Below are 22,902 nucleotides of genomic sequence, written 5' to 3' on the forward strand. Positions count from 1 at the left end.
CGTGGGGAATTCGGTGTTTTCTGCATTAGGGGGGGCCTGCCTGGCACGCAGCCAGCCAAATGTCAGTGAGGCACAATTAGGCCGTGTTCCATGGTGGCCTTCGTCTAGCTCGACCTGCGGCAGCCTTCTTCCGGGAGAGTGTCGTGATGTTCATGTGATGTTTACCTATGATTTCAGATCTCACATCCGACAGAGAATTTCCACATGCGGCCTCCATAACTAAAGAATAAGATGCTCTCCAGTGCTAAAATGCTCCTTTGGTCATTTTGTTAATGTGTATTTAAAATTGATTTGATTTTGTAGATTAGTTCAAAAACGCACCTATCTTAGTGTCTATAAATAGCTCATTGTGTGTGTGTGTGTGTGTGTGTGTGGGTTTGCATAGATCACATTTCGGGACCAAAATGTCCCCAAAGTGTGATAAAACCTGAAACCTTCCTTACTTTTGGGGACATTTTTCAGGTCCCCATTTGGATAACCTCAATTTTATAAATATCTGTGAATGCAATCAAAAAAAGTTAAAATACCAAAAGGCTTGTATTTTGGGTAGTTATGGTTAAGGATAGGGCTGGGTAGGGATTTGGAGTTCTGATTGGGATTAGGGTTTGTCCCATAGAGATAAATGGAAGGTTCCATTTTTGTGTGTGTGTTTGCATAAATCACATTTGGGGACCAAAATGTCCACAAAGTGTGGTAAAACCTGTTATTTTGACATTGTTGGAAATACCTTTTCAGTCCCCACAAGGGGAAACTCAATTTAATAAAAATCTGTGATTGTAATAAAAAATCTAAAAATGCCAAAAGTCTCGTATTTTGCTTAGTTACTTATGGTTAAGGTTAGGGCTGGGTAGGAGTTAAGGTTGTCATGTTGTGATTAGAGTTTTCCCCATAGAAGTGAGAGTCCCCTCAAAGATATAATTACAAACCTGTGTGTGTTGTCCTGTGGTTCCTCTGATAGGCTCACCATGACCCTGAAATGGGAAAGCAGGTATGGAGTATGAATGGCTGGAGGAAGTCATACGTCCAAATAGCTCACTCTGTGTCGGTGTAGATGACTTGCCAATGAGACATGTGACTGCGGCCCATATCCACTTCCTGCTTAGATTTTCTGTGTGCCCTGTGCTATGTCTCTGTCGGAGGCTTCTAGGAGCAAGAAGTTGCTTTTGAAACATACACGGTTATGCAATGGAAACAGCAATATCGTAGCTGGGGGGCATCTGCTCGACACGGGGGACCTGCAAGGCAGGGAGGCACCTGCACTGGATGCTGTGCACCTTATTATGAATAACTTTCATTTAGTTTTTTATCGACTGAAGTTCAAAATAAAGGGCGAACACTAAACATTTGAATGTGACCCTAAGCCGGAGTGTCAGGATGCGTCAGTTGTACCTTCATGTCCCCTCTTCATGTCCCCTCTTCATGTCCCCTCTTCATGTCCCCTCTCCTTGCAGGGCCTGAGAGAAGCCACCTGCTGTGAGGTTGATGCCCGGCGCCACGAGCCCGCCTTGTGTCCCTGCGGTAGTTACACACAGCACCCTGCAATAGCCATGAGTGCAGACCCCGGGTGTCGGGCCGGCCCGGACCCCGAGCCCCAGGCGGAGCTGGCCGACCGGGTGGCGACCGTCAGCCTGATTCCCCCCGAGACGAGCACCGGGGCCAGCCTCAAGAATGGGGAGGGGGGCGCCGAACCCAAGAAGCCAGGCGGACGGCCCCACTTGTCCAGCAGGAAGCTGTCCCTGCAAGAGCGAGGGACGTACGCAGCGGCCGGGGGCACGGCTGGCACCCACGTATCCCCCAGGGCGCCGCGCAGGCCCACCATCGAGTCGAAGCACGTGTCCATCTCCGACACCCAGGTGAGGCTCGGAGCACGTCCTCACTGAGAGACAGTGTAGGCCAAGCTAAGGCTTCTGTTTCTGTCCTGTAAGCTGTACAGCTGTAAATCCATTAGCCATACCGCTACAAATCTGTCAGCCATACCGCTACAGATCCATTAGCCATACTGCTTCAAATCCGTTAGCCATACCGCTATAAATCCGTTAGCCATACCACTACAGATCCATTAGCCATACTGCTTCAAATCCGTTAGCCATACCGCTATAAATCCGTTAGCCATACCACTACAAATCCATTAGCCATACCGCTACAAATCTGTCAGCCATACCGCTACAGATCCATTAGCCATACTGCTTCAAATCCGTTAGCCATACCGCTACAGATCCATTAGCCATACTACTTCAAATCCGTTAGCCATGCCGCTATAAATCCGTTAGCCATACCGCTACAAATCCATTAGCCATACCGCTACATATCCGTTAGCCATACCTCTACAAATCTGTCAACCATGCTGCTACAAATCCGTCAGCCATGCGGCTACAAATCCGTTAGGTATACTGCTTCAAATCCGTTAGCCATGCCGCTATAAATCCGTTAGCCATACCACTTCAAATCCATACCATCACAAGTGGACAGCATCTCAGGGCACAGCCTTTGCTGTCTTCACCACAGGTCAGGTGCAGAAAAGCCTGATTCGATGAGAAAATGAGTTCATCCATCTGAGCAATAGCATATACTTATGATGTAGCTGAAGTGCAGACCCCGGTTCACCTGTCACATCCATCAGCTGTCAGTGCTGGGTGAGTGTGGCCAGGACTTTGTGATAAAGCTGCTTCCTCATCACCCTAAGTTGCACTGGCCACTGAGCTGCTCTATGAAGATACCAGGGGCAATTTATGTTGCTTAGACAAATAAAACATACAAATATATATAATTTTATTAAAGGACAGCTTTGTTATCTGCCTTTATCTCCATTGCAAAAGTCAGCCGTAGCGCCTGCGAGTCGATGTCATGCAGACAGACACCTCTCTTTGCTTCCAGTGGAACATTTAACAAAATGTTTGCTGTTGTAACAAAATCAGTGACATTGGTTTGTAGGCTCTTGTTTAAAGGGAACTGGGAAAGCACTGCTTGCAGTGTGAAACAGCTGCAGAACCACATGAGGGAGGTGCTGCCTGCCTGCACCCCCAAGCTCGACAGCGGTTTGATGTTCCTGTTTGGCACGTTTCGGAGGGGGACTCTTTTGAAAGGGATGACATTTCTGTCCATGAAGGGTAACGGGATTGAAGCCGTGGCAGCATGATGTTCTGATCTATCCAGCATTTTCTCTCCTCTGTCCTCCCCCACTAACCATAACCTACAGCCCCCGCCTCAGCATTTTATACCGAAATCAGGGAGAAAGGCCAATTTTCAACCACAAATGTCTAAATTTAGTGTATGTTTTTTGTCTCAAGCAAAATTGTTTCTTGCATAGCAACAAGCTGTGTACCCAGAGCACAGTTCAGTGAGAGGTGACATCTAGTTTAATTCATAAGGAGGTTTTAAGACGTCACCGCTAATTTGGTCCGACCGAAGACAGCATGTCAAAAGAGCGCTGTGAGTGGTTGTCACATGTTTGTTTCCTTGTTGTAAGTCGTGTCCCTTCAATTATTTAATACCTCTGAATTAAGGACTGGGTCTGGCAGGACAGTGTGGCATAATTTTAGCAGCAACTTGAACATATACCGTGCGTGACGTTAAATTAACGTTTGCAAAACGGAGCTGCCATTGTATAGCTAGTAGCGGTGAGGGACAGATTCTGGGGTTAAGCCATGACTTTGTGTCCCTGGACATCCTGCAGAGATGGTGTCGGTGTATCAGTGTGTCCCGTCAGTAGGCCAGGAAGGGGGGGGGTGGCGGCATTGTGGAGTCTGCATCGGCACAGCTTGAAGTCAGTAAATGCAGAGTTTTTTCAGTTTGTCTTGCATAACATGGACCAGTTTCACATTTAAGTCTGCATATTCATTCATTTTTCCTAAGTGAGACTAAAAGCACCGGCTGCGGCTCTGAACGGTGCAGAGTGAACCTTCCCCCTTGTCTTTGGTCAGTGATACCCAGAGACACCGTTCCTTGGAGTCTCACCACCCCTGAGCGTGTGGTGTATGGATGAGTTTCTCAGCGCTGTCGATTTCTGCTGGTGTGAAACGGTGTCATTGTTCTCACCCCCCGGCTGAGATGGGTTCCGGCAAGCAGAGGACAGACCGCTGGGTATCGATCGTCCAGCAGACTGCCTCTGGCTGAGAAATTCAGTTACCAGTGTCTTACCAGGAAGTGTGTGTCCGATTGTGTGTGTGTGTGTGCGCGAGCGGGTTTACCTATCCTTATGGGGACACAATGTCCCCATAATGTGATAAATATCCATTTTTTTCCCTTATGGGGACCGGTTTCATGGTCCCCATAAGGGAAAACTCTATTTTATAAAAATCGGTGACTGCTATGAAAAATTTAAAATGCAAAAACTCTTGGTTGCTTATGGTTATGGTTAGGGCAGGGTAGGGGTTAAGGTTGTCATAGTTAGCGTTAGCATTTTTCCCATTGAAATGAATGAGCGGTCCCCATAAGGATATGTTTACCCTACATGTGCGTACGTGCCTGTGTGTGTGTGCGTGTTTGCTGTGTGTGTGCATGTGTGTGTGTGTGTGTGTGTGTGTGTTACTTAGCAGCTACAGATTTCTCTCTGTAGAGGGGGGTGTTACGTGGCATTCAGGTTGAACCGTAACAGACATCAGCCAACATCATGTGGTCTTTGCCATCATGTGACACTAAGACCCTCGCCATCTTTGTGGTGGATGATGTGGGTCATGTGACCTGTGTAGTGTTTGTCCTGCTGAGGACGTCCTCTTGAATTGTGTCTGTCCCGCCGTGTGGGGTTCAGTGACAGCCACCAGCGACGCTGCTTGTTTACAAACACTAAGAATAACTGTGCTGTGAATTATTAATGTTTTTTTTTCCTTTCCTTGTTTTACCGGTCTGCTGGCTTGGTGAAAAACATCAATGGTGCCTTAAGTAGCACATAGAGGTATGACCAGGCACACGGGCATCCTAAGGTTCGGGGATTATAAATCTGCCTTAATGTGGGGGACGTGAGATTGGCCATTTACAAGGAGCTTGAGTAAAATGCCTCTATCTCTCCATTAAAATGCTGTTTGGAAGGCGGGCAGGGTGCTTTGGACGAGGCTGGGGGGGCCGTCTTTGATTTACAGCGGCCTCTCAGAGTCACCCCCCCCCCTTCAACACTGAGCGCGTCTCGCAGCTCAGGAGCTCCACCATGGATGCTGCACTCTGCCTCCTCATTGGACAGCCAGGTCATGGGGGTGCGGCCTGTCACTGTAGGCTGAATATTCGGAAAATACAGCGTGCTGCCTGCCACGTTGCTGCTCCGTCTCCCCGCCCTGTTTAGCTCCCCCAGCGTTAAGTATGTAGCCCACAGCATCGCTTGGGTTCTCAGTCACCTTTTGCCACACTGGAGCCCTCCACAGGTGTAGAAGCTCCTGCTCTCCAGGCCGTGTCACCTTCCCTCCTCCGTGTCTGTGTCCCTACACCCCTTTCCCTGCGCCTATATCCCTGCGCCTGTTTTCCTGCATAAAAGCACCCCTGTTTCTCTCTGCAGGACTGCATCCAGTTGAACCAGTACAAGCTTGAGAGTGAAATTGGGAAGGTGAGTAGCTGTATTTGTAAGGGGTGCTTCCTTCCTGTGGTGACTCTCTTTAGCCTTAAAGGTGAACGCATAGTGTGGCTTTTTCAGCCCTGCTTCGTCACCCTAATCAGTCATTTATAAAACATGGTTAATCAGCTTTGTACATACAGCTGATGTCGGCTCAGCTCCCAAAGCAGATATTCCGGTTTCTCCGATAGTGTGGGGCTCCCGCTCGCTCGTGATGTCCCTCGATCTGATGACAGGCAGTGTTTCTCGTGTAATCTGCTGAGGCCTTTGCCCTCCTTTTTGTCTGTGCCCCCGTGTTTATGTAACGTGTCCTTTTGGGCCAGGCAGGCTGAGGTTCCTATGCTCTTACCGCGGTAAAAGGTCCCGGAAGCGGCTGCCTGACGGCCGACCTCCCCCCCTCTCTCACGCAGGGCTCGTATGGAGTAGTGAAGCTGGTCTACAACGAGGACGAAGATAAGTATTACGTGAGTATTCGCGGGCCGGACAGCAATCCGCTTGGTGCAGTGTGGGCCTGCTTTCCGTCTCTGCTGGGAACTGGGCCCGGTCCTCCCACTCGAGGTCCCTGTGCTGGTAACGCAGCCTTCCCAGCTGCTCCGCCTGCTGCCCAAGCCGGCTGCCAGCTGAGAGGGGGTCTGGGTGCCAGCCACAAAAAAACACACCCCCCACCCCCACCAAGTGGCCAGTGAGTCTGTGCACTGGACCAAACCCAGCTCTCACCCAGATGTAGAAGGCTGTACACATCAGAAACTTTATGAACAGAAACTGTTACCCTTGAACAGATTCTTCTTTTTTAGGAACCTGATGACTTGCTTTTGTCCCCACAGGGGGGCCGTATGTTTAAAGTGTTAATTATGCCCCCTAGTGGCTCTTCTGAGGCCCCGCTGAGTGCCGATCAGGGGTCGTTTTAAGCGAATTGTTTTGAGCGTTTCAGAGGGAATTTCGTTTAAACTGCATCTTGGAGACTCTGGTCTCTAACAGATGAAAAGGAACGGCTGTTAGTGGGTGCCCTAAATAATTGACCCCTCTCCCTGCATCCCACCCTCAACACACACACACACCACATACTATAGATTTTAATGTTCACAAATGTACCCACTAGCAACATCTGAAATGACAGCGAAATGGTAGCTGACACCTCCTGCTGACACCTCCTGCTGGCACCTCCTGCTGGCACCTCCTGCTGACACTCGCTTTCTTGCCGCCCTCGGTGTGAACCTTTATCTCCTCACACACCTTAGCACTCCAGGCTCACTGTCTTATCTCCACCTGGGACCGAATGGCTCCCAGACACAGCTGCTCCAATCAACTGTGACCCTCCATGTCATGTGACCCACAGTGTGTAAACGTCCCAGTCCAGTGGAGGAGTGTGTTGGAGGACGGCGAAGGCCGGGGTGCCTCTCACAGCTGAGATGGTATCTAAGGAATTAGTGAATAAAAAAGTTCATAAAATTGTGGCACATTCCAGGAAACTACATACCTTATTGTTTTTTTAACGAAATCCAGAAGCTGGGAGAGGAAAGCAGGGTGCTTTTATTTTTAATTTTGTCTCCATGCAGCAAGTTTAATGCACCGTTCCTGTCTCTAGATTTCCTAATTGCTTGTATCTTATTATTTTTTAGGCAATGAAATTAGTTTCCAAGAAGAAGATGGTGAAGCAGTGCGGATTTCCCCGTAGGTTAAATGTCGTCTTATATTACGGAATAAAATCTCTGCCAGGTCATTTGTAGCATGGCCTCGTCACCTTTTTTAATGGTAACACTAACCCTGTATCTGGGTCAGCGCCTTAATGACAGTGTTTCCCATGTGACGTCACGGTTTTGCTGCTGATGCCGAATTGGCTGTGTATCTGTAGGCCGCCCCCCGCCTCGTGGTGCCAAGGCTGCCCAGGGAGAGCAGGCCAAGGTCATGGGACCGCTGGAGAGGGTCTACCAGGAGATCGCCATCCTGAAGAAGCTGCACCATGTCAACATTGTCAAGCTGGTGGAGGTGGGGCTGGCTCCTAAAAATACAAATAAGAAATAAGCCCCTCCCGTTCTCTTACTTGTCCCTCCCATTCCAGCATTTGTCCCTCCCCTTCTCATTCTCCCATCTGTCCCTCCCATTCCTCTGTTTGCCCCTCCCCTTCTCATTCTCCCATTTGTCCCTCCCATTCCTCTGTTTGCCCCTCCCATTCTCATTCTCCCACTTGCCCCTCCCATTCCTCTGTTTGCCCCTCCCATTCTCCCATTTGTCCCTCCCATTCTGCTGTTTGCCCCTCCCATTCTCATTCTCCCATCTGTCCCTCCCATTCTGCTGTTTGCCCCCCCCATTCTCATTCTCCCACTTGCCCCTCCCATTCCTCTGTTTGCCCCCCCCATTCTCATTCTCCCATCTGTCCCTCCCATTCTGCTGTTTGCCCCTCCCATTCTCATTCTCCCACTTGCCCCTCCCATTCCTCTGTTTGCCCCCCCCATTCTCATTCTCCCATCTGTCCCTCCCATTCTGCTGTTTGCCCCTCCCATTCTCACTCTCCTATCTGTCCCTCCCATTCTGCTGTTTGCCCCCCCCATTCTCATTCTCCCACTTGCCCCTCCCATTCCTCTGTTTGCCCCCCCCATTCTCATTCTCCCATCTGTCCCTCCCATTCTGCTGTTTGCCCCTCCCATTCTCATTCTCCCATCTGTCCCTCCCATTCCTCTGTTTGCCCCTCCCATTCTCATTCTCCCACTTGCCCCTCCCATTCCTCTGTTTGCCCCTCCCATTCTCCCATTTGTCCCTCCCATTCTGCTGTTTGCTCCTCCCATTCTCATTCTCCCACTTGTCCCTCCCATTCCTCTGTTTTCCCACCCATTCCCAGTTTGTCCCTCTTATTCCTCCATTCCTCTATTCTTCCTGCTGATACCTTTCTGATATGGAAATGGCCTCCCGCTGTTTATGCCAGAGCCAGAATAGACGGGTTCTTCACAGAGGGATTCCCTCCCTCCCAGGCAGTGCCTTGCTGGCAGAGTGCTGTGTAGCCTGCAGGTGTAGCTCTGGTGCTAACGCCATATGCTAATTCTCTGAATGGCAGTGTGTGCCTGGCCATGCTTTGTCTGGGTACACAAGGCTTATTTTTGTTTTGTTTTTAGTATCAGTTGCCTGCCTTAGCATATTCAGTTTCACAGTGACTCCATAAGATAACAGCTGAAATGCTGAGAAGGCTGTAAGGCCCCGGAACCTGTATGGCTCTCCCACCCCACGAACAGCCTCTTTTGTGGGAAGGTAAAAGGAGGGTTCTGGAGAAATAGCTTGGAAAGCTTATGGCAGGAGGGGGACCTGTTAGCAGCTGCTGGCTCCTGTGCGATGTTGCAGGATGGGATTGAGGGGCTGCCATCCCGCACCGTGGCTACTGGGGATGTAGGTTGATTGTGCCTTAAGTAGCACTCTGTATTAATGGCCACCTCACATTGGGACCAAGGTCTGCATGAGGTTCAGAGTGTCCAAGGTTCAAAGCCAAGATGTTTGGCTTGGAAATAAGTGCCTCCCAGTCTCCCTGGAGGCCTCATTAGGTGGCTCGCCAATCACGGTCAGACGCTGAAGCAATCAGGCGGTAATCAAGAGCCGCCGGTCGGCAGGAGTGCAGGGCAGGAAGTCGCCAGTAGGCAGGAGTGCAGGGCAGGAAGCCGCCGGTAGGCAGGAGTGCAGGGCAGGAGCCGCTGGTCGGCCAGAGTGCAGGGCGGGAAGCTGCCGGTCGGCCGGAGTGCAGGGCGGGAAGCCGCCGGTCGGCCGGAGTGCAGGGCGGGAAGCCGCCGGTAGGCAGGAGTGCAGGGCAGGAAGCCGCTGGTCAGAGGATGCCTGACGGGCTCCTTCCTCCACTGGCTTAATGAGCCTGACGGTCGGCCCCCGCCGGGCTCCCGGGGCCGCCTCCCACACCAGTTCTGATTAACCCGGTCGTTAGTGTTAAGTCAGGTAGCCAGATCGATTTAAGAAGCAGGGCTGCCGCTTTCTGAGGGCTGCCTCTGCATTTTCTGAAAGTCCATTAGTGTTCGTATAATGGCAGACCTTTTAAAAGTGCACCTCCGTATGTTAATGCTTGGGGCTGCGTGTGAGGATTAGGTTTGCTAATATGCTTAAGTCGGATTTATGCAGATGTTTAATCAGCTGTGTGTGTGGGAGGGTCATGATAAAGAATTTGTTATTTTGAAGTGGGGACCATTTTTTTCAGTCCCCATGAGGAAATTCAATTTTATAAATATCCATGGATGCAATTTCTGTGAATGGTTAAGGTTAGGGTTGGGTAAGGGGAAGGTTGTTATTACTGGGATTAGGGTTTTCCTCATAGAAATGAATGGAGTCCCCACAAAGATATGAATACAAATGTGTGTGTGTGAATGTATGTGTGTCAACCAAATTTCCCACACAATATAATATAGACCTGTTTTTTTGATGCTGTATAGTCCCCACAAAGATCTGTTAAAGTAATCAAAAACGTAAAAATGCCAAAAGTCTCATATTTTGTTTGGTTACTTACTGTTAAGGTTAGGGCTGGGTAGGGGTTAAGGTAGTCATGTGTGTGTGTGTGTGTGTGTGTGTGTGTGTGTGGTTGGGTGTGTGGGTGTGTGGGTGTGTGTGTATGTGATGTGGGTGTGTGGTCCCCGGCATGACATGAAAGGTATATCAGTGAATCAGTGTACCTTCCAGACGTTGGATGTCCTCTTTTCTCTGTGCAGGTTCTCGATGATCCGTCTGAAGACAACCTCCACATGGGTGAGTCACTGGCCGAGCGCCCCACTCCTCTGCTGCTGAAAACACAGCGGGGGGCTCGTAGATTCAGCACATGGACTGGGTCCTGCATTCACACGGGGGGGGGGGGGGCACCGTCCATGTCCGGCTTACCGGACAGCCTGTCCACTGCGTGTTCTAGGCTCCAGGAGGGGGGGTGGGATCTGCTGGGGAGGTTGGAGAATTGGAGGAAGACACCTGCCAGCCTCTTTGAGTAAGGCAGGGGGTATTTGGCCTCACAGCAGGCAGGAGTCAGGGCTGCTGTGTTCAGTTAAAGGCACTGGATCGCTGGTGTTACTGCTGCTGTATCCAGTTAAAGGTGCCCCACTGCTGATATTATGCTGCTGTGTTCAGTTAAAGGCACTGGACCGCTGGTGTTACTGCTGCTGTATCCAGTTAAAGGTGCCCCACTGCAGATATTATGCTGCTGTGTTCAGTCCATATTCACCTGTGTTTCACCTTGAGTTTTTCTCTTTGTTTTGCACCCTTTAGTGTTCGAGCTCATGCAGAAGGGGTGAGTACACTGTGATTCTGATCCTACATAATAAAACATCCCAGTCTCACTCACTATATCCTTAGAACTGTTCAAAATTTAAATATTTAACATAAAATTGCCAGTCTAATGTATACAGACTGCTCTCGACTGGCGTAAGTGAGTCCTGTGAGTCAGATTGACCCCCCCCCCATATCGTTCAAGACACCTTATAGCAAAAAATACATAAGTGTAAAAAATATACTAGAAATATGTACTTAAGAACATTAAATAGATGAAAAGTGTAAAATGACATACAGGAATATGCTCTCTTTTTGAATTGGCTGGATAGTCCAAAAGTCGCTTTTCATGTCAGTCAAGCTGCCTGTATATTAGATACATTTTATGTTTGTTTCCTGGAGCCCATTAGATATTATTACATGCACTGGGAGGCATCTATGAACCAATCAAGGCTGTGTGTAGGATTTCTGCGTTTCTGCCCCCCCCCAGTCCAGTGATGGAGGTGCCCACAGATAACCCCTTCACAGAGGACCAGTCCCGCCTGTACTTCAGGGACATTGTCCTGGGCATCGAATACCGTGAGTCCACACTGAGGTCACGTCTGCTCCGTCTGGGAGCACTTGTCTCCACAGGGTGACAGAAGGGGCCTGACGTTACCCCTGTTCTCTTCAAGGGGGCATAAAGAAATTGCCTTTCTCTGTAATCCATGCTGATTAACAACAGACGATCATTTATCTCAATTGCGCCACTCTCGCCAATTTGAGAAAAGGGGAATCCCATTTTTCTGGGTTTTGCAGGTGCATGGAAAACATTCACACATTTCTCCAGTTCTTTTATTGAGTGGCAGCTGCATTTTGTTAATGGCACCAGTATCCAATGGCAGCTATCCCTCCTCCTCGCTCTCATCCAGGTCTGGGGCTGGGGGGCAGCAGTCTAAGCAGAGATGCCTCCTCCCACTTACCAGCCACCTCCTCCGGCTCCTCCAGAGGGTTGCCAAGGTGTTCCCAGGCCAGCCGAGACTGTAATCTCTCCAGTATGTTCTGGGTCTGCTCTGGGGCCTCCTCCCAGTTGGATGTGCCCAAGTCACCTCCTCAGGGAGGCATTCAGGAAGCATCCTAGTAAGATGTCTGAACCACTTCATTCTTTCGATGTGGAGGAGCAGCGGCTTTTCTTTGATCCTCTCCCAAATGTCTGAGCTCCTCATCCTGTCTCTAAGGCTTAGCCCAGTTACCCTGAGAAGGAAGCTCATTCCCCATCACTACCCAAAGCTCAAGACCATAGGTAAAGGGAAAAAGATAGATCAATTGGCAACTCGAAAGATTTGCCTTCTGGATCAGTTCTCTCTTTACTACCTAAAATTTGTGCAACGTCTGCATAACTACTGACGCTGCACCAGTCCGCCTGCCGATCTCCTGTAACTTCCCTCGTGAACAAGACTCTGAGATACACTACAGGTCAGAAGTTTTTTGCACACTGCTGGTTTTTACCACTTTTCCATTTATTTCATAAACTGCAGATTTAAATTTTTGTTAAGCATTGGAAAGTTGGATCAACTATAAATGAAAATACTAGTCAAAACAATATTCTTTATAACATGGAAAGAGTACGTAACAATGCATGTCTGACAATCCTATCATCTGGCTGTGTGGTGATGGCACACTCAAATTCTAGGCTGTCCTTTAACTTTAAATGCACTAGTTAACGGTTTCATCCCATGAAACAGAGCAATATTTGACTTACCTTATAGAAAGAATGCCTTGAATGTCTGCTGTTATAACTGCTAGAGGGCGTTACTTTGATGAATCAAAGATATGACATTTTCTTGCTAATAAATGTACTCAAATGGTGAACTTACTGTAAGTTTATTAGTTAGCAAAGAATATTGAATGTATTTTTAGTAAATGTTAAATAACATGCCAATGTAGAAAATCTCAGTGTGTGCAAAAACTTTTGACTTGTAGTGTAGATTGGGACCAGTCCAGTCCAGTCCAGTCCAGAAGCTCTGTCCCTGATCTCCCTGCAACAGTCCAACAACATCCAGAGCTTTCAGGAACTCCGGCGAATCTCATACATACCTGGAGTCATACCACTGAAGAGTTTTTTTTACTACCTCAGTGACCTCAGCCCCAGTGATAGACGAGTCTTCCTCCGAGTCCACTGTTTCTACTGCCTCCCACTGCCTCCCACTGCCTCCTACTGCCTCCCACTGCCCGACTCCATCCCTGTTGTGAACAGCATGGGCAAAGCCCTGCTTTCCTTTCTGACTCGCCTGGCTCATCTTTTCAAGGATGACCGAAAGCCATTTTCCATGACGGTGTTTGCGTTTTTGTTTATTTCTTGCCAGTTTTAGCATGTTACCCGCATTTGCATGTTCTTGACGGTTTCCTTGTAATAGTTACAGATCTATGAGTCAATCGAATTATCTTAAATGCAGGCCTACATTTGTCTAATTGGCCTATGGCCAATTGGCTATGCGTTTACCCTCATGAGTCCTCTCAGAGTGTGAGGTGAAATGCTGTAAAAAAAAAAAAAAAAAAATTTTAATTGCTAAGAGCTTCCCAAACCCTCACAGTGCTTCAAAGGTTGTGCCTGGTGGAGGTGGTCACAGACCAGGTGCGACTTATCTAACCGCATTAACGTCTCCCTAAGTGGACCATTCAGGCCGATGCTGGGTTCTCATCCACTGTGTCTCTCTCCCAGTGCACTACCAGAAGATTGTCCACCGAGACATCAAGCCGTCCAACCTGCTGCTGGGGGACGATGGCCATGTCAAGATCACTGACTTCGGCGTCAGCAACCAATTTGAGGGCAACGACGCACTGCTGTCCAGCACGGCTGGGACGCCCGCCTTCATGGCTCCGGAGGCACTGTCCGACAGCCGGCAGAGCTTCAGCGGGAAGGTGAGCGCAGGACCTGGCCAGGCCAGAGGTGTCGCTTCTTATACGGAGCAGGTCCGTGCTCACATAGCAATATGCAGGCTGGGTCAGTACCTGGGCCAGGGAACAGCGAGCACTGCGATGCAGGCAGCCTTTTCCATCACATTCCCGATCATCATGGGGTAAAGCATGTCTCCTGCAACACCGAGGTGGAGGTGGTTCTTTCAAAGCCATGGAATGAACATCGGCCAGAGGGGCATGGTGATGGTAAGGTAATTGCAAGGTGACATCTCAACAGTGATTCCAGGAATCCCGTCAGATTACATTCCAGCTTTGAAGTTGTAACTGGGCACGTTGAAACAGAGAGATGTGTTTTCCTGTGAGCTGGCAAAGACATCCCTTACCGTTAAGGTTAGGGCTGGGTAGGAGTTAAGGTCATCATCTGCTCCGCCCCCATGCTCTCCGATCTTACTGGCTGTCCCTTCCCACATATATACATCATATAGCGACACGTAGCACACTGGTCCCCTAAACCTAACCCTAACCCTAAACCTAACCCTAACCCTAACCGCACCAAACCTGACCAATCTCTGCTGCCTAATACCGACGACACCCGTGTCCCATGTTCCGCTGTCAGACTCTATAACAAAGTCCTTGCAGCAGACCACACACACATAGACTAACAAAACACACACATCCAATACACCAGGGTGTTTTTCATATTTGCAATATTTCTTGAGTGCAATTCCACAGTGTTGTACATATATTTATATTTATATATTTCCACTTGTACATATATATAGTTTTTATAATTTGTGCTGCTCTATTCTTGTACTGTCCACTTTCTGCTGTGGCAATGCAAATTTCCCACTTGTGGGACTAATAAAGGTTTATCTTATCTTATCTTATGTCCACTCATCTGCACTTTAAGGCCCCGTCCGCTCACTGAGTAGTCACCCTTCCCTGCTGAGTACTTCTCCTGTGAACATGCTATCTGTTTCTTTAACAGCTGGTCTTTCTTTTCAGGCTCTTGACGTCTGGGCCATGGGTGTGACGCTGTACTGTTTCATTTATGGCAAGGCAAGTCCGCAATAGGGTGGGGGGAGTGTGAAATGTGCCCCCCTCCCTCCCACACGCTGGCCAACGCCAGTCTTCATAAACACAGAAAAAACACACATGTTAATCTCTGTAAGCCTAGATAAATCAGTGAAGCGGGTTTGTCGGCTGTGATATGTAAGATAGGAGAGGTTTCAAAGAGCGTCCTGGTTCCGGATGGTTCCCGAGCGTTCTCGGGGGGGTGTGTTTCAGTCGGGCCTCCGCTCCTCTTCCCGCAGTGTCCTTTTATAGACGAGTACATCCTGGCCCTGCACAGCAAGATCAAGAACAAGCCTGTGGAGTTTCTGGAGACGTGAGTGTCTTACGGCACCTTATTTAGCCTCAATTTGAGGGGGGGCCATCGGCATCTGAGCCGCTGCTCTCTCTTCGGACGGTGGGTGGGGAATGGGTGGAGGGACATGAAACATAGGCCATAAAAAATGTATATGAGCCTTCTGTATCCTCAAAGGCCAGTGGGCTTGGGTGATGTAGCACAGGGACATAGGTTCAAATGGTGATTCACACGTAAATGTGTGCCCCCCCCACAGACCCCATGCAGGGCCGTCTGCTCAAACTGTGTGCTTTGCTTGTCTGGGGGTGTTAATATCAATTTGTTTTCATAATCTGACACATAGCCTGCAGTGATGCAGTGTGCCCCCCCTTAGTGACAGTGTTAACCACCATTTGCATTGGGCCCCAAAGGCCTGGGTGCCCCCTGTTGGCCACAAACAGTCACCACACTAATAATTAAATAAACACATTCCTCATTTAGGAAATGCTGAAGCATCATGTTCTCGTAAATAGCTGGCTACCTATGATGTAACGATACTGTTATTTATTTAGTTTTTTAATTATCTGGGGGGGGTACTTTTTGAGTGAGGCCCCTGCCCTCTCCCTCGCCCAACCCCCCAGTCCGTGGCGTGACATCCTGCATCCACAGGCCTGGGTGTTGAGCGAGTTCTCCTTTGCCATTGCAGACCAGTCATCAGCGAGCTGCTGAAAAGTCTTATCCTGCGGATGCTGGACAAAAACCCAGATACGAGGATCACCATTCCGGAGATCAAGGTGAGTCCTGGTCGAGGAACCCCCCCCCCCCACGCGCCGGAGGTCCGTCACCCCTCTCGTTTGTTTTTCCCCTCTTCCTGCAACCAGTGGACAGGAACTAATTAGTGGAGTAATTGGTATGGAGGAAATGAGGTGTCCCAGAGCATCACCTGAGGTTGTTGATCTAAGCGTGTCTTCACCCCCCAGGGGGGTTTGTGGACTGGGACCATGTTTAAAATCAGCCTTCGCTGCCGTCCCCCGTGCAGCCCTCGCTGCCCATTCTGTGCAGCAGGAAGTTGCTCGCGCCACAGGAGACCCATGGTTCCGTTTTGGTTCCTGAGGCGATTGTCAAGCAAGCAGAAAGAGTATTAACATTGTTGGAACCGCCATCCTCCTGTGGCCTTGGTCTCAGAGAGTCATTTGTATTGGAGACTCTGAGGGGGGGGGGGGGGAACGGTCGTCAGGCTGCCTCTTAGCAACCAGCCAACCTCACGGCTCTGAAGCATTGGGTTCATATCTCCCATCCCCCCGACACACACACACACATCACCTCCTTCTTGGGCCTGACAGGTACACCCTTGGCTGACCCAAGATGGTATGGACCCCCTGCCCTTGGAGGAGGACCACTGCTCCGCAGTGGAGGTCACCGAGGAGGAAGTGAAAAACTCCGTGAAGTTCATCCCCAGTTTGTCTGCAGTGGTAAGGACCTCGGTGTGGCCTGGCATGATAGGTTAACACCAGAGGCTTCTGGCACTGCAATCCCAGGGGGCCTCGATCAGCTCGTCGGTGTCACACTCCAGTGGCCAAGTAATTAGAGCAGAGCTTGGGTGTAATTCCCGTAACCCGGAAAGCTGGAGTGAGGTGTGTGTGTGTGTTAACTGTATTTGAAATTCCAGCTGGATTGTAGGCGATGGTCCATTTGTGACGTGGTTTCTGGGGGCTCTTGGCTCTGCAGATCCTGGTGAAGGCCATGCTCCGCAAGCGATCCTTCAGCAACCCCTTTGAGTGCCCGAGCCGGCGGGAGGAGCGCTCCATGTCCGCCCCAGGGAACCTGCTCATGTGAGTGCACTCGCACGCCAGCCCCCGATACTGCGACGCTCTCGGTGCACACGCACACCAGCCCTGCACACCTCAGGGTGAGCTCTCCATGACCCCGCCCCTGCTCCTGCAAGCCTCCGAGCTTGTCAAGGCGTGGTGACACCACAGGGGGGCGCTGTGGACAGGTGATTCCATGCTGGGCGGCGTATGGGATTCCAGTGTTAGTGCAGTGCGCCCATTCACCCAATGAGCAGTGCTACATGCTTAATTAAATCCTTTAATGCAGATTAATCAAAAGGCCAACCTTTACCACACGATTTACGGTTAAGTGATTTTAATTTCTAATGTCACGCATATTTTTGGGGTCATTTTTTGCCCACCCACCCGCCCCCCCAATCGTGTCACTAAGCAGATGCCAGAATAAATACAGTGTCTGGGAAAGCATACGAGTCTCTGGATTGTGACAGACGTCAGTGGGTGAGTGGGTGACAGGACCCACTCTTCGTTTGTGACGTGAAGCAGTGTCCTGCCCCACATCCCCCCAGAGCAGTGAGTCTGCAGTCAGTCTCAGATTAGTTTACCCGTGTAATGGGTCGCTGTTAGAGCCATGACATGCGTCGACATCCAGCAGCCTCCTCCAGGGGGCACTATATATTAATCAGTGGTACAGACCTGTCCCCATCTCTGGTACTAAAACAGGCATGAGGCCATTTTCAGCGGATAAACATTACCCTGTGTGTGACTAGCCAGGTGTGATTCCGGCTTTGCCCCCTGGGGGTTGGTATTCAAGCATGCGACCCACGATTGCCAACCAAAGGTAGTTTTCCGTCCAGTTGCTCTCGCCATTTTTTCATTGACCGCGGTGGGTGTAACAGCCCGTGCTTTGACTGGGTACAAATCCATCTGTAGCACTTTTATGTTGGCGTGTACATTCATGACAGTTTTAAATCTGCAGTAAAACAAATTAGCAGTGCTTTTGATGTGATTTTCGGTATACCTCAGATCTGTATATCTGCTCTCCATCATGAATAAAGTCACTGATTCATTGGGCTTCATTTTTTAAATAAACCATCTTACATTTATTGTCTAGTAATGATTCCTGTCCGGGATTCCATCTGCCAGACAGGGGTAACGCATATGCACCCGTTCACAGACGTGTAGCTGTCTCATCATTAAAGCACAGTGTTTTTGTATAACTTAGTTTTTTAACCGAGCAGCAAACAATACATTCAAACCTTAGCGGGGCTTAAGGGATCTCACCACACATTTTCAGTAAGCTCTGAGAAATCGTGCCTGAAGCAGCCAGGGGGCGCCATTTGCTTTTGTTGTTGTGTCACGTTCAGCAGTACAGACGGTTCCAGAAGCTTCCTGCTTCACCAGGTCCTCGTCAGCCTGCCCCTTAATCCTGATAGGTGTATGGAGCAGGATATGCAGTGCTGCAGTGCTCCCGTCCCATATTTGGCGGTCTCGGTATTTTTAGTCAAAGTTTTCTTGCCGATTATAGTTCCCTCGCGCCATTTCTGTTCACTCTTTGGGGAAACCCCCATTAGACTGAACTTAAATACTTCTTTGGTACTGTAATCCTGACAAGTCGCAGGCCTGTTGTTCTGTCCTGCTGCCGCTGCTGTTATGCGTTTATGGATAAGGCTTCATAGAGCATAGACCCACACCCCAGACTGTGTAGTGTCTGATCCCTTCTTCAGATGTAGGGCAGTGGATGATCTGTCCTCAGGATTCTACATTAATGCATGTCGTTGATTTTCCACCTTCTGTGAAAGGGAGCCCCCTGGTGGTGGGGGTGGGACAGGCCGAGATGTCGCATCTAACTGTAGCACCGCCTGCGAGTTGCAGGCTGCCAGCAGGGGTCAGTGTGTCGCTGCTTAAGCTGGTCCAGTCCGTGAGGTTCTCAGATCTACAGCCGCTTTGAAGGCTACCCTGGGATATCAGTCTGCCTTTTCTTTTTGGCTGATGGCTTAAACAATCAGGGTGAATTACACAATAGATTCACTTCCAAACAAGCTCCTTGTTCGTCCACAATCGAGTCAGACGGGAAGTGAAGGGTAAGTGTGTTTCCACGGTGCCCATGCTGTGTCAGTGACATTGACCCAATTTTCCGATGAATGCAGAAGCCATGACCGGCGTGATGACGCTTGGGGCCCTGCCCGCACAGCCAGGGCTTGGTGTACCCCCCCACCCCCAAAGTGCTGACGGGTATTGCTTCCATAGCTTCTGTCCTGATTTTCACCCCCCTCCCTCACTTCTCTGCTGCAGGGACAGGCGGCTGTTCCGCTCCTCTTTAAAACTACACCCTTCTTTAAGGTAAACTCTGCTCCATACCCCTGCTCGCCCCCTGGTGGTCAGTGCGCATTAGTGCAGTCAATGGCTCGCCCCTGTAAGAACGCTGGTTTACATTGATCATTCCGCTGTGACTGTGACCATGAGGGGTGCCTGGCTTCAGCACTCTGTAGGTCACCATGGGTGATCACATTCCTGCTTCCTGCCATTGTTGGTCTTTTTCTAAAAATCAATAATGTGCCCCTGCAAACACCTTTTTATACCATGCTGATAATCTGCAGACAGATGCCTTTTTCATAGTCATGTGACCGTTTTTTAATAGCGAACTATTATTTGTACAGATATCCCAATATGGTCTTTGAGTCACACAAACACACGGAAGAGTTTTTTGGATTAAGGCCCAAGTGCCCAGCAGTGATGCTATCACTCTGCGAGCCATGGGATTCCAACCAACAACCTTCCGGACACAAGCACAGCCAAAAACTCTGCACTGTGTGGCGTTTGCTTGTTCTCCCCCCGTCACACAGGTTGCGGTCCATGCCGACATGCAGTCAGTTTGATATCTCAAAACTATGGTGCGTGTGTATCCTGTAACTGACTGGAATCCCGTCCAGGGTGTCCCCTGGGCCTGCTGAGGTAGGCTTCAGGTCTCTCTCACCCTGTACAGGATAACTGGTTAGCAGATGGATGGATGGATGGATGATAATTGATGCAGTCCCATGGAAAAGGCATGTGTCTGTGTGCTGTCTCTGTCACAGAGACCAGGGGTGGCTTCCTGTGTGGCTCAATGAGATTCTCGTGTTTTGATATGCTCTACATACTCAATGTGACTTCTGTCTAGTTTGGTTTGCAGGTTGTTAGACTGTGCTCAGCTTCGTTTGGTAGCCTTGGGCTGGTCATGATGATCTGCTTCTGTGCCCCTCCCCCCCCCAGGAAAGGCAGCAGTGGGGAGGGGAATAGAGAAGAACTGGAAGATCTGCGTGAAGATGAGCCATCATCCTGAGCCGCTTGCACACGGATGCTTGCAAACGTTCCCCATTCCATCACCCCCCTTGTGCTTCATTCACCGCCTCCGCCCCGCCCTAGCCTGCCCTGCCCCCAGGTCACACCAGAATAATGCCCCTCCCACTGACCTAAGGACTCTCAGAGATCCGTGGGGTCCTGTTGGCGTTCCCATGTCCAGGACGCTGTCGGTGGCCTCGCTCTCCTTGGTGGTTTCTCACGGCGTGATGAATGCTTGTCGCCTTCGCCTGCTTGTTTCTCACCCCCATCGACAAACAGTCTGTTCAGCTGACTGGGGGGGGCATTGGGGCCGGCAGGGGGGCAGACCATGGTGTCAGAATCCATCTGAAACCGACCTAGGGGTGAGCAGCTTCTCAGCTAACGAGGAAACCCCACGGCGATGCGTGAATGCATCGCCTGCAGCCATTAACGTGGAGCACCCCCCCACACGTTACCCATCGCAGCATTATGGTGCCCCTGCTGGCAGCTTTACCCCCATGGGCAGCGCAGTGTGACAGGCCATGTCTGCTGGGATTCTCTTCTCTCCTGTGAGAATGGCATGGAGACGATTCCATGGTGCCATCAAAACCATCAACCTTCGAACATCTGCAGAACATCGGCGAGGGCAGAACACGTTCTGTGAAAATATCTTTGTATGTGCTGTTCAGCGCGTATATATGTATAATATCCACTGTGCATATTAGTCTGAGCATGTAGTCAGACAGTGGGTTCAATAGGACTTCAGTCCTGGAGATCTGATGGTGTTTTCTGGCAAATTACAGTGAATTCGTCACGCAAAGTAATTGCCAGTTATCACATACGGTGCCAAAGGCTAAACGAGCAGAGACATCCTGAAGATATTACATATACATAATGTTTTGCAGGAAAGCAGCTTTAGTGTGTAAATTTAAATCTGCCCTGGACTTTAAAGCCTATTCTCTGTCCTGCAACATTTTCACTTCACACCTAGTTAATCCTCGGGATTAATAAAGTTTATCAATCTTAATGTTTCTAAAATGCATTCTTCTGGGAAAAAATGACCAAAAAGAAGAATATTATTCCAATTGTTTTAAATAGCTGTCATTCCAGTGTGGTCACGAGTCGTCTTAAGTGTTTGTGCCCGTCTTTGGAGAGTTTTATGTCCCTAAATGTAAGCAGTAGGTGTCTTGTTCATAGGAAATGCGAGGTGTGGCGAAATGGCCCTGGGCTTAGTGCAGGCGTGCAGCTCACACCGGCTACATGCCACTCTGACGGTTTATTTATGAAGCGCTGTAGCGCCCCCTTCTCCCCCGCGCACGGGTTTAACAGTAAATGTTTTATGAAGCAGGCCATGCCAAAGGAGGAGGTGCCACTGCATGTTTAAGACACACTGTGGTTAGCCACAGGTAGCCACCCCCCCCCCCAAAAAGAGTATAAGAAGGAACAAACTCCTATTACCCAGAAGGCCAAGCAGTGGGGTCTAGCCCTCTCTTGCCATCTTTGGGCATGTCAGCCCGAAGTGTCACAGTCGCCGCTTTCTTTGTGTTACATCAGGCTGGGTCGACCCTCCGCTTCAGTGCAGATAAACCGTGCAAATGGGTGGGGCTTGAGGATTCCTACGCACACACACATGCATGCCCAAACACGCACACACAAGTGCATGCCCACGCACACACATGCATGCCCACACACGCACACACACATGCATGCCCACACACGCACACACAAGTGCATGCCCACGCACACACATGCATGCCCACACACGCACACACACATGCATGCCCACACATACACACATGCATGCCCACACACACGCACACATGCATGCAAACTCTCAAATACACATGCATACACACACACACGCAAATACACATGCATGCCCACACACACACACACCAGCACTACCTTTTTTATTTATGTTCTTTAACTCACTGTTATTGCCAATGAAATACTGCTGTCGGCTTTTTCCTTGTTTTAATGACTCTCCTAGAGACCCAGATCAAAATAAGTAGATTTTGAGCAGTTCTTTCAGTTTTAAGGTGTTGCAGAAATATTATTTGATTCCAGATAACGAGCAGCTTCCTCCAGGCTGCCACATGCTTGACTGGACGTGTCACCATATCCTGTGTGTCTGTGGTCTGCACCGTACCTTCTGTGTGTGCTCTCCTCTCTAGCCGTGTGTCCTTTGCACATTTATATGACAAACCTGTGATGATTCAACCATGTGTAAATTATTTCTGGTGGTCTTTGTACCAGGCATGGCCTGTACCTGTATATAATATAATATACCATATAAATAAATGAATGCATAGCACAATGAGGCTGTCTGCCCCCCCCCCCCCCCCGCCCCCCCATTGCGCCAAAAGCATTATTACTAAATATAAAAGGGCAGTTGGTGGTGACTGCAGAAGAAAAACATTAATTTGTGTTCCTGCTACTACTGAATGGACAAATAAACGATGCTTAAAAACAGACTGTCATTAAGAGAGAGGGCTATGGAAGCGTGTTGGTGTGCAGAGGCCAGGAGACAGGAGAGCAGACTGGTGCCGCCGCTGCTCCTGAGGGCGACACGGCGTGAGCCGCCGCTGCTCCCGAGGGCGACACGGCGTGAGCCGGCGCTGCTCCCGAGGGCGACGCAGCATGTTTGTGGAGGACAGTCACACTCTGTCGCTTTATTTTTGGTCATGGGCACAGCCCCACAATGCATGACACATCCATACCGAAATGTAAATATGTACCAATATAAAGAGCCTATTTTTGCATGCTTTTGTACAATAGACATAAATAAAGACCTGCACCGATTA

General features: G+C 49.6%; 1 protein-coding gene across 4 annotated transcripts in view; it reads left to right on the forward strand.

The window, feature by feature from the left end:
- camkk1a (calcium/calmodulin-dependent protein kinase kinase 1, alpha a) overlaps positions 1–22,900 on the forward strand; it is a 45,402-nt gene extending 22,502 nt beyond the window's left edge. For 2 of the 4 annotated variants that reach the window (XM_072713764.1, XM_072713763.1), the window contains exons 3-18: positions 1,452–1,853; positions 5,483–5,530; positions 5,947–6,000; positions 7,156–7,207; positions 7,389–7,522; positions 10,225–10,261; positions 10,769–10,790; positions 11,259–11,347; positions 13,470–13,669; positions 14,672–14,725; positions 14,980–15,053; positions 15,718–15,805; positions 16,355–16,483; positions 16,740–16,843; positions 19,094–19,141; positions 20,051–22,900. In XM_072713764.1, the coding sequence (XP_072569865.1) occupies positions 1,548–1,853; positions 5,483–5,530; positions 5,947–6,000; positions 7,156–7,207; positions 7,389–7,522; positions 10,225–10,261; positions 10,769–10,790; positions 11,259–11,347; positions 13,470–13,669; positions 14,672–14,725; positions 14,980–15,053; positions 15,718–15,805; positions 16,355–16,483; positions 16,740–16,843; positions 19,094–19,141; positions 20,051–20,120 (1,509 nt within the window). In that variant the 5' untranslated portion in view covers positions 1,452–1,547 and the 3' untranslated portion in view covers positions 20,121–22,900. Of the gene's footprint in view, positions 1–1,451; positions 1,854–5,482; positions 5,531–5,946; positions 6,001–7,155; positions 7,208–7,388; positions 7,523–10,224; positions 10,262–10,768; positions 10,791–11,258; positions 11,348–13,469; positions 13,670–14,671; positions 14,726–14,979; positions 15,054–15,717; positions 15,806–16,354; positions 16,484–16,739; positions 16,848–19,093; positions 19,142–20,050 lie in introns of those variants that run through there. The other 2 variants (XM_072713765.1, XM_072713766.1) reach the window with 2 other exon arrangements.
- Positions 22,901–22,902: the final 2 nt, after the last annotated feature.

The sequence above is a fragment of the Paramormyrops kingsleyae genome, chromosome 6, assembly GCF_048594095.1.
Source record: "Paramormyrops kingsleyae isolate MSU_618 chromosome 6, PKINGS_0.4, whole genome shotgun sequence".
Taxonomy (NCBI): Eukaryota; Metazoa; Chordata; class Actinopteri; order Osteoglossiformes; family Mormyridae; genus Paramormyrops; species Paramormyrops kingsleyae.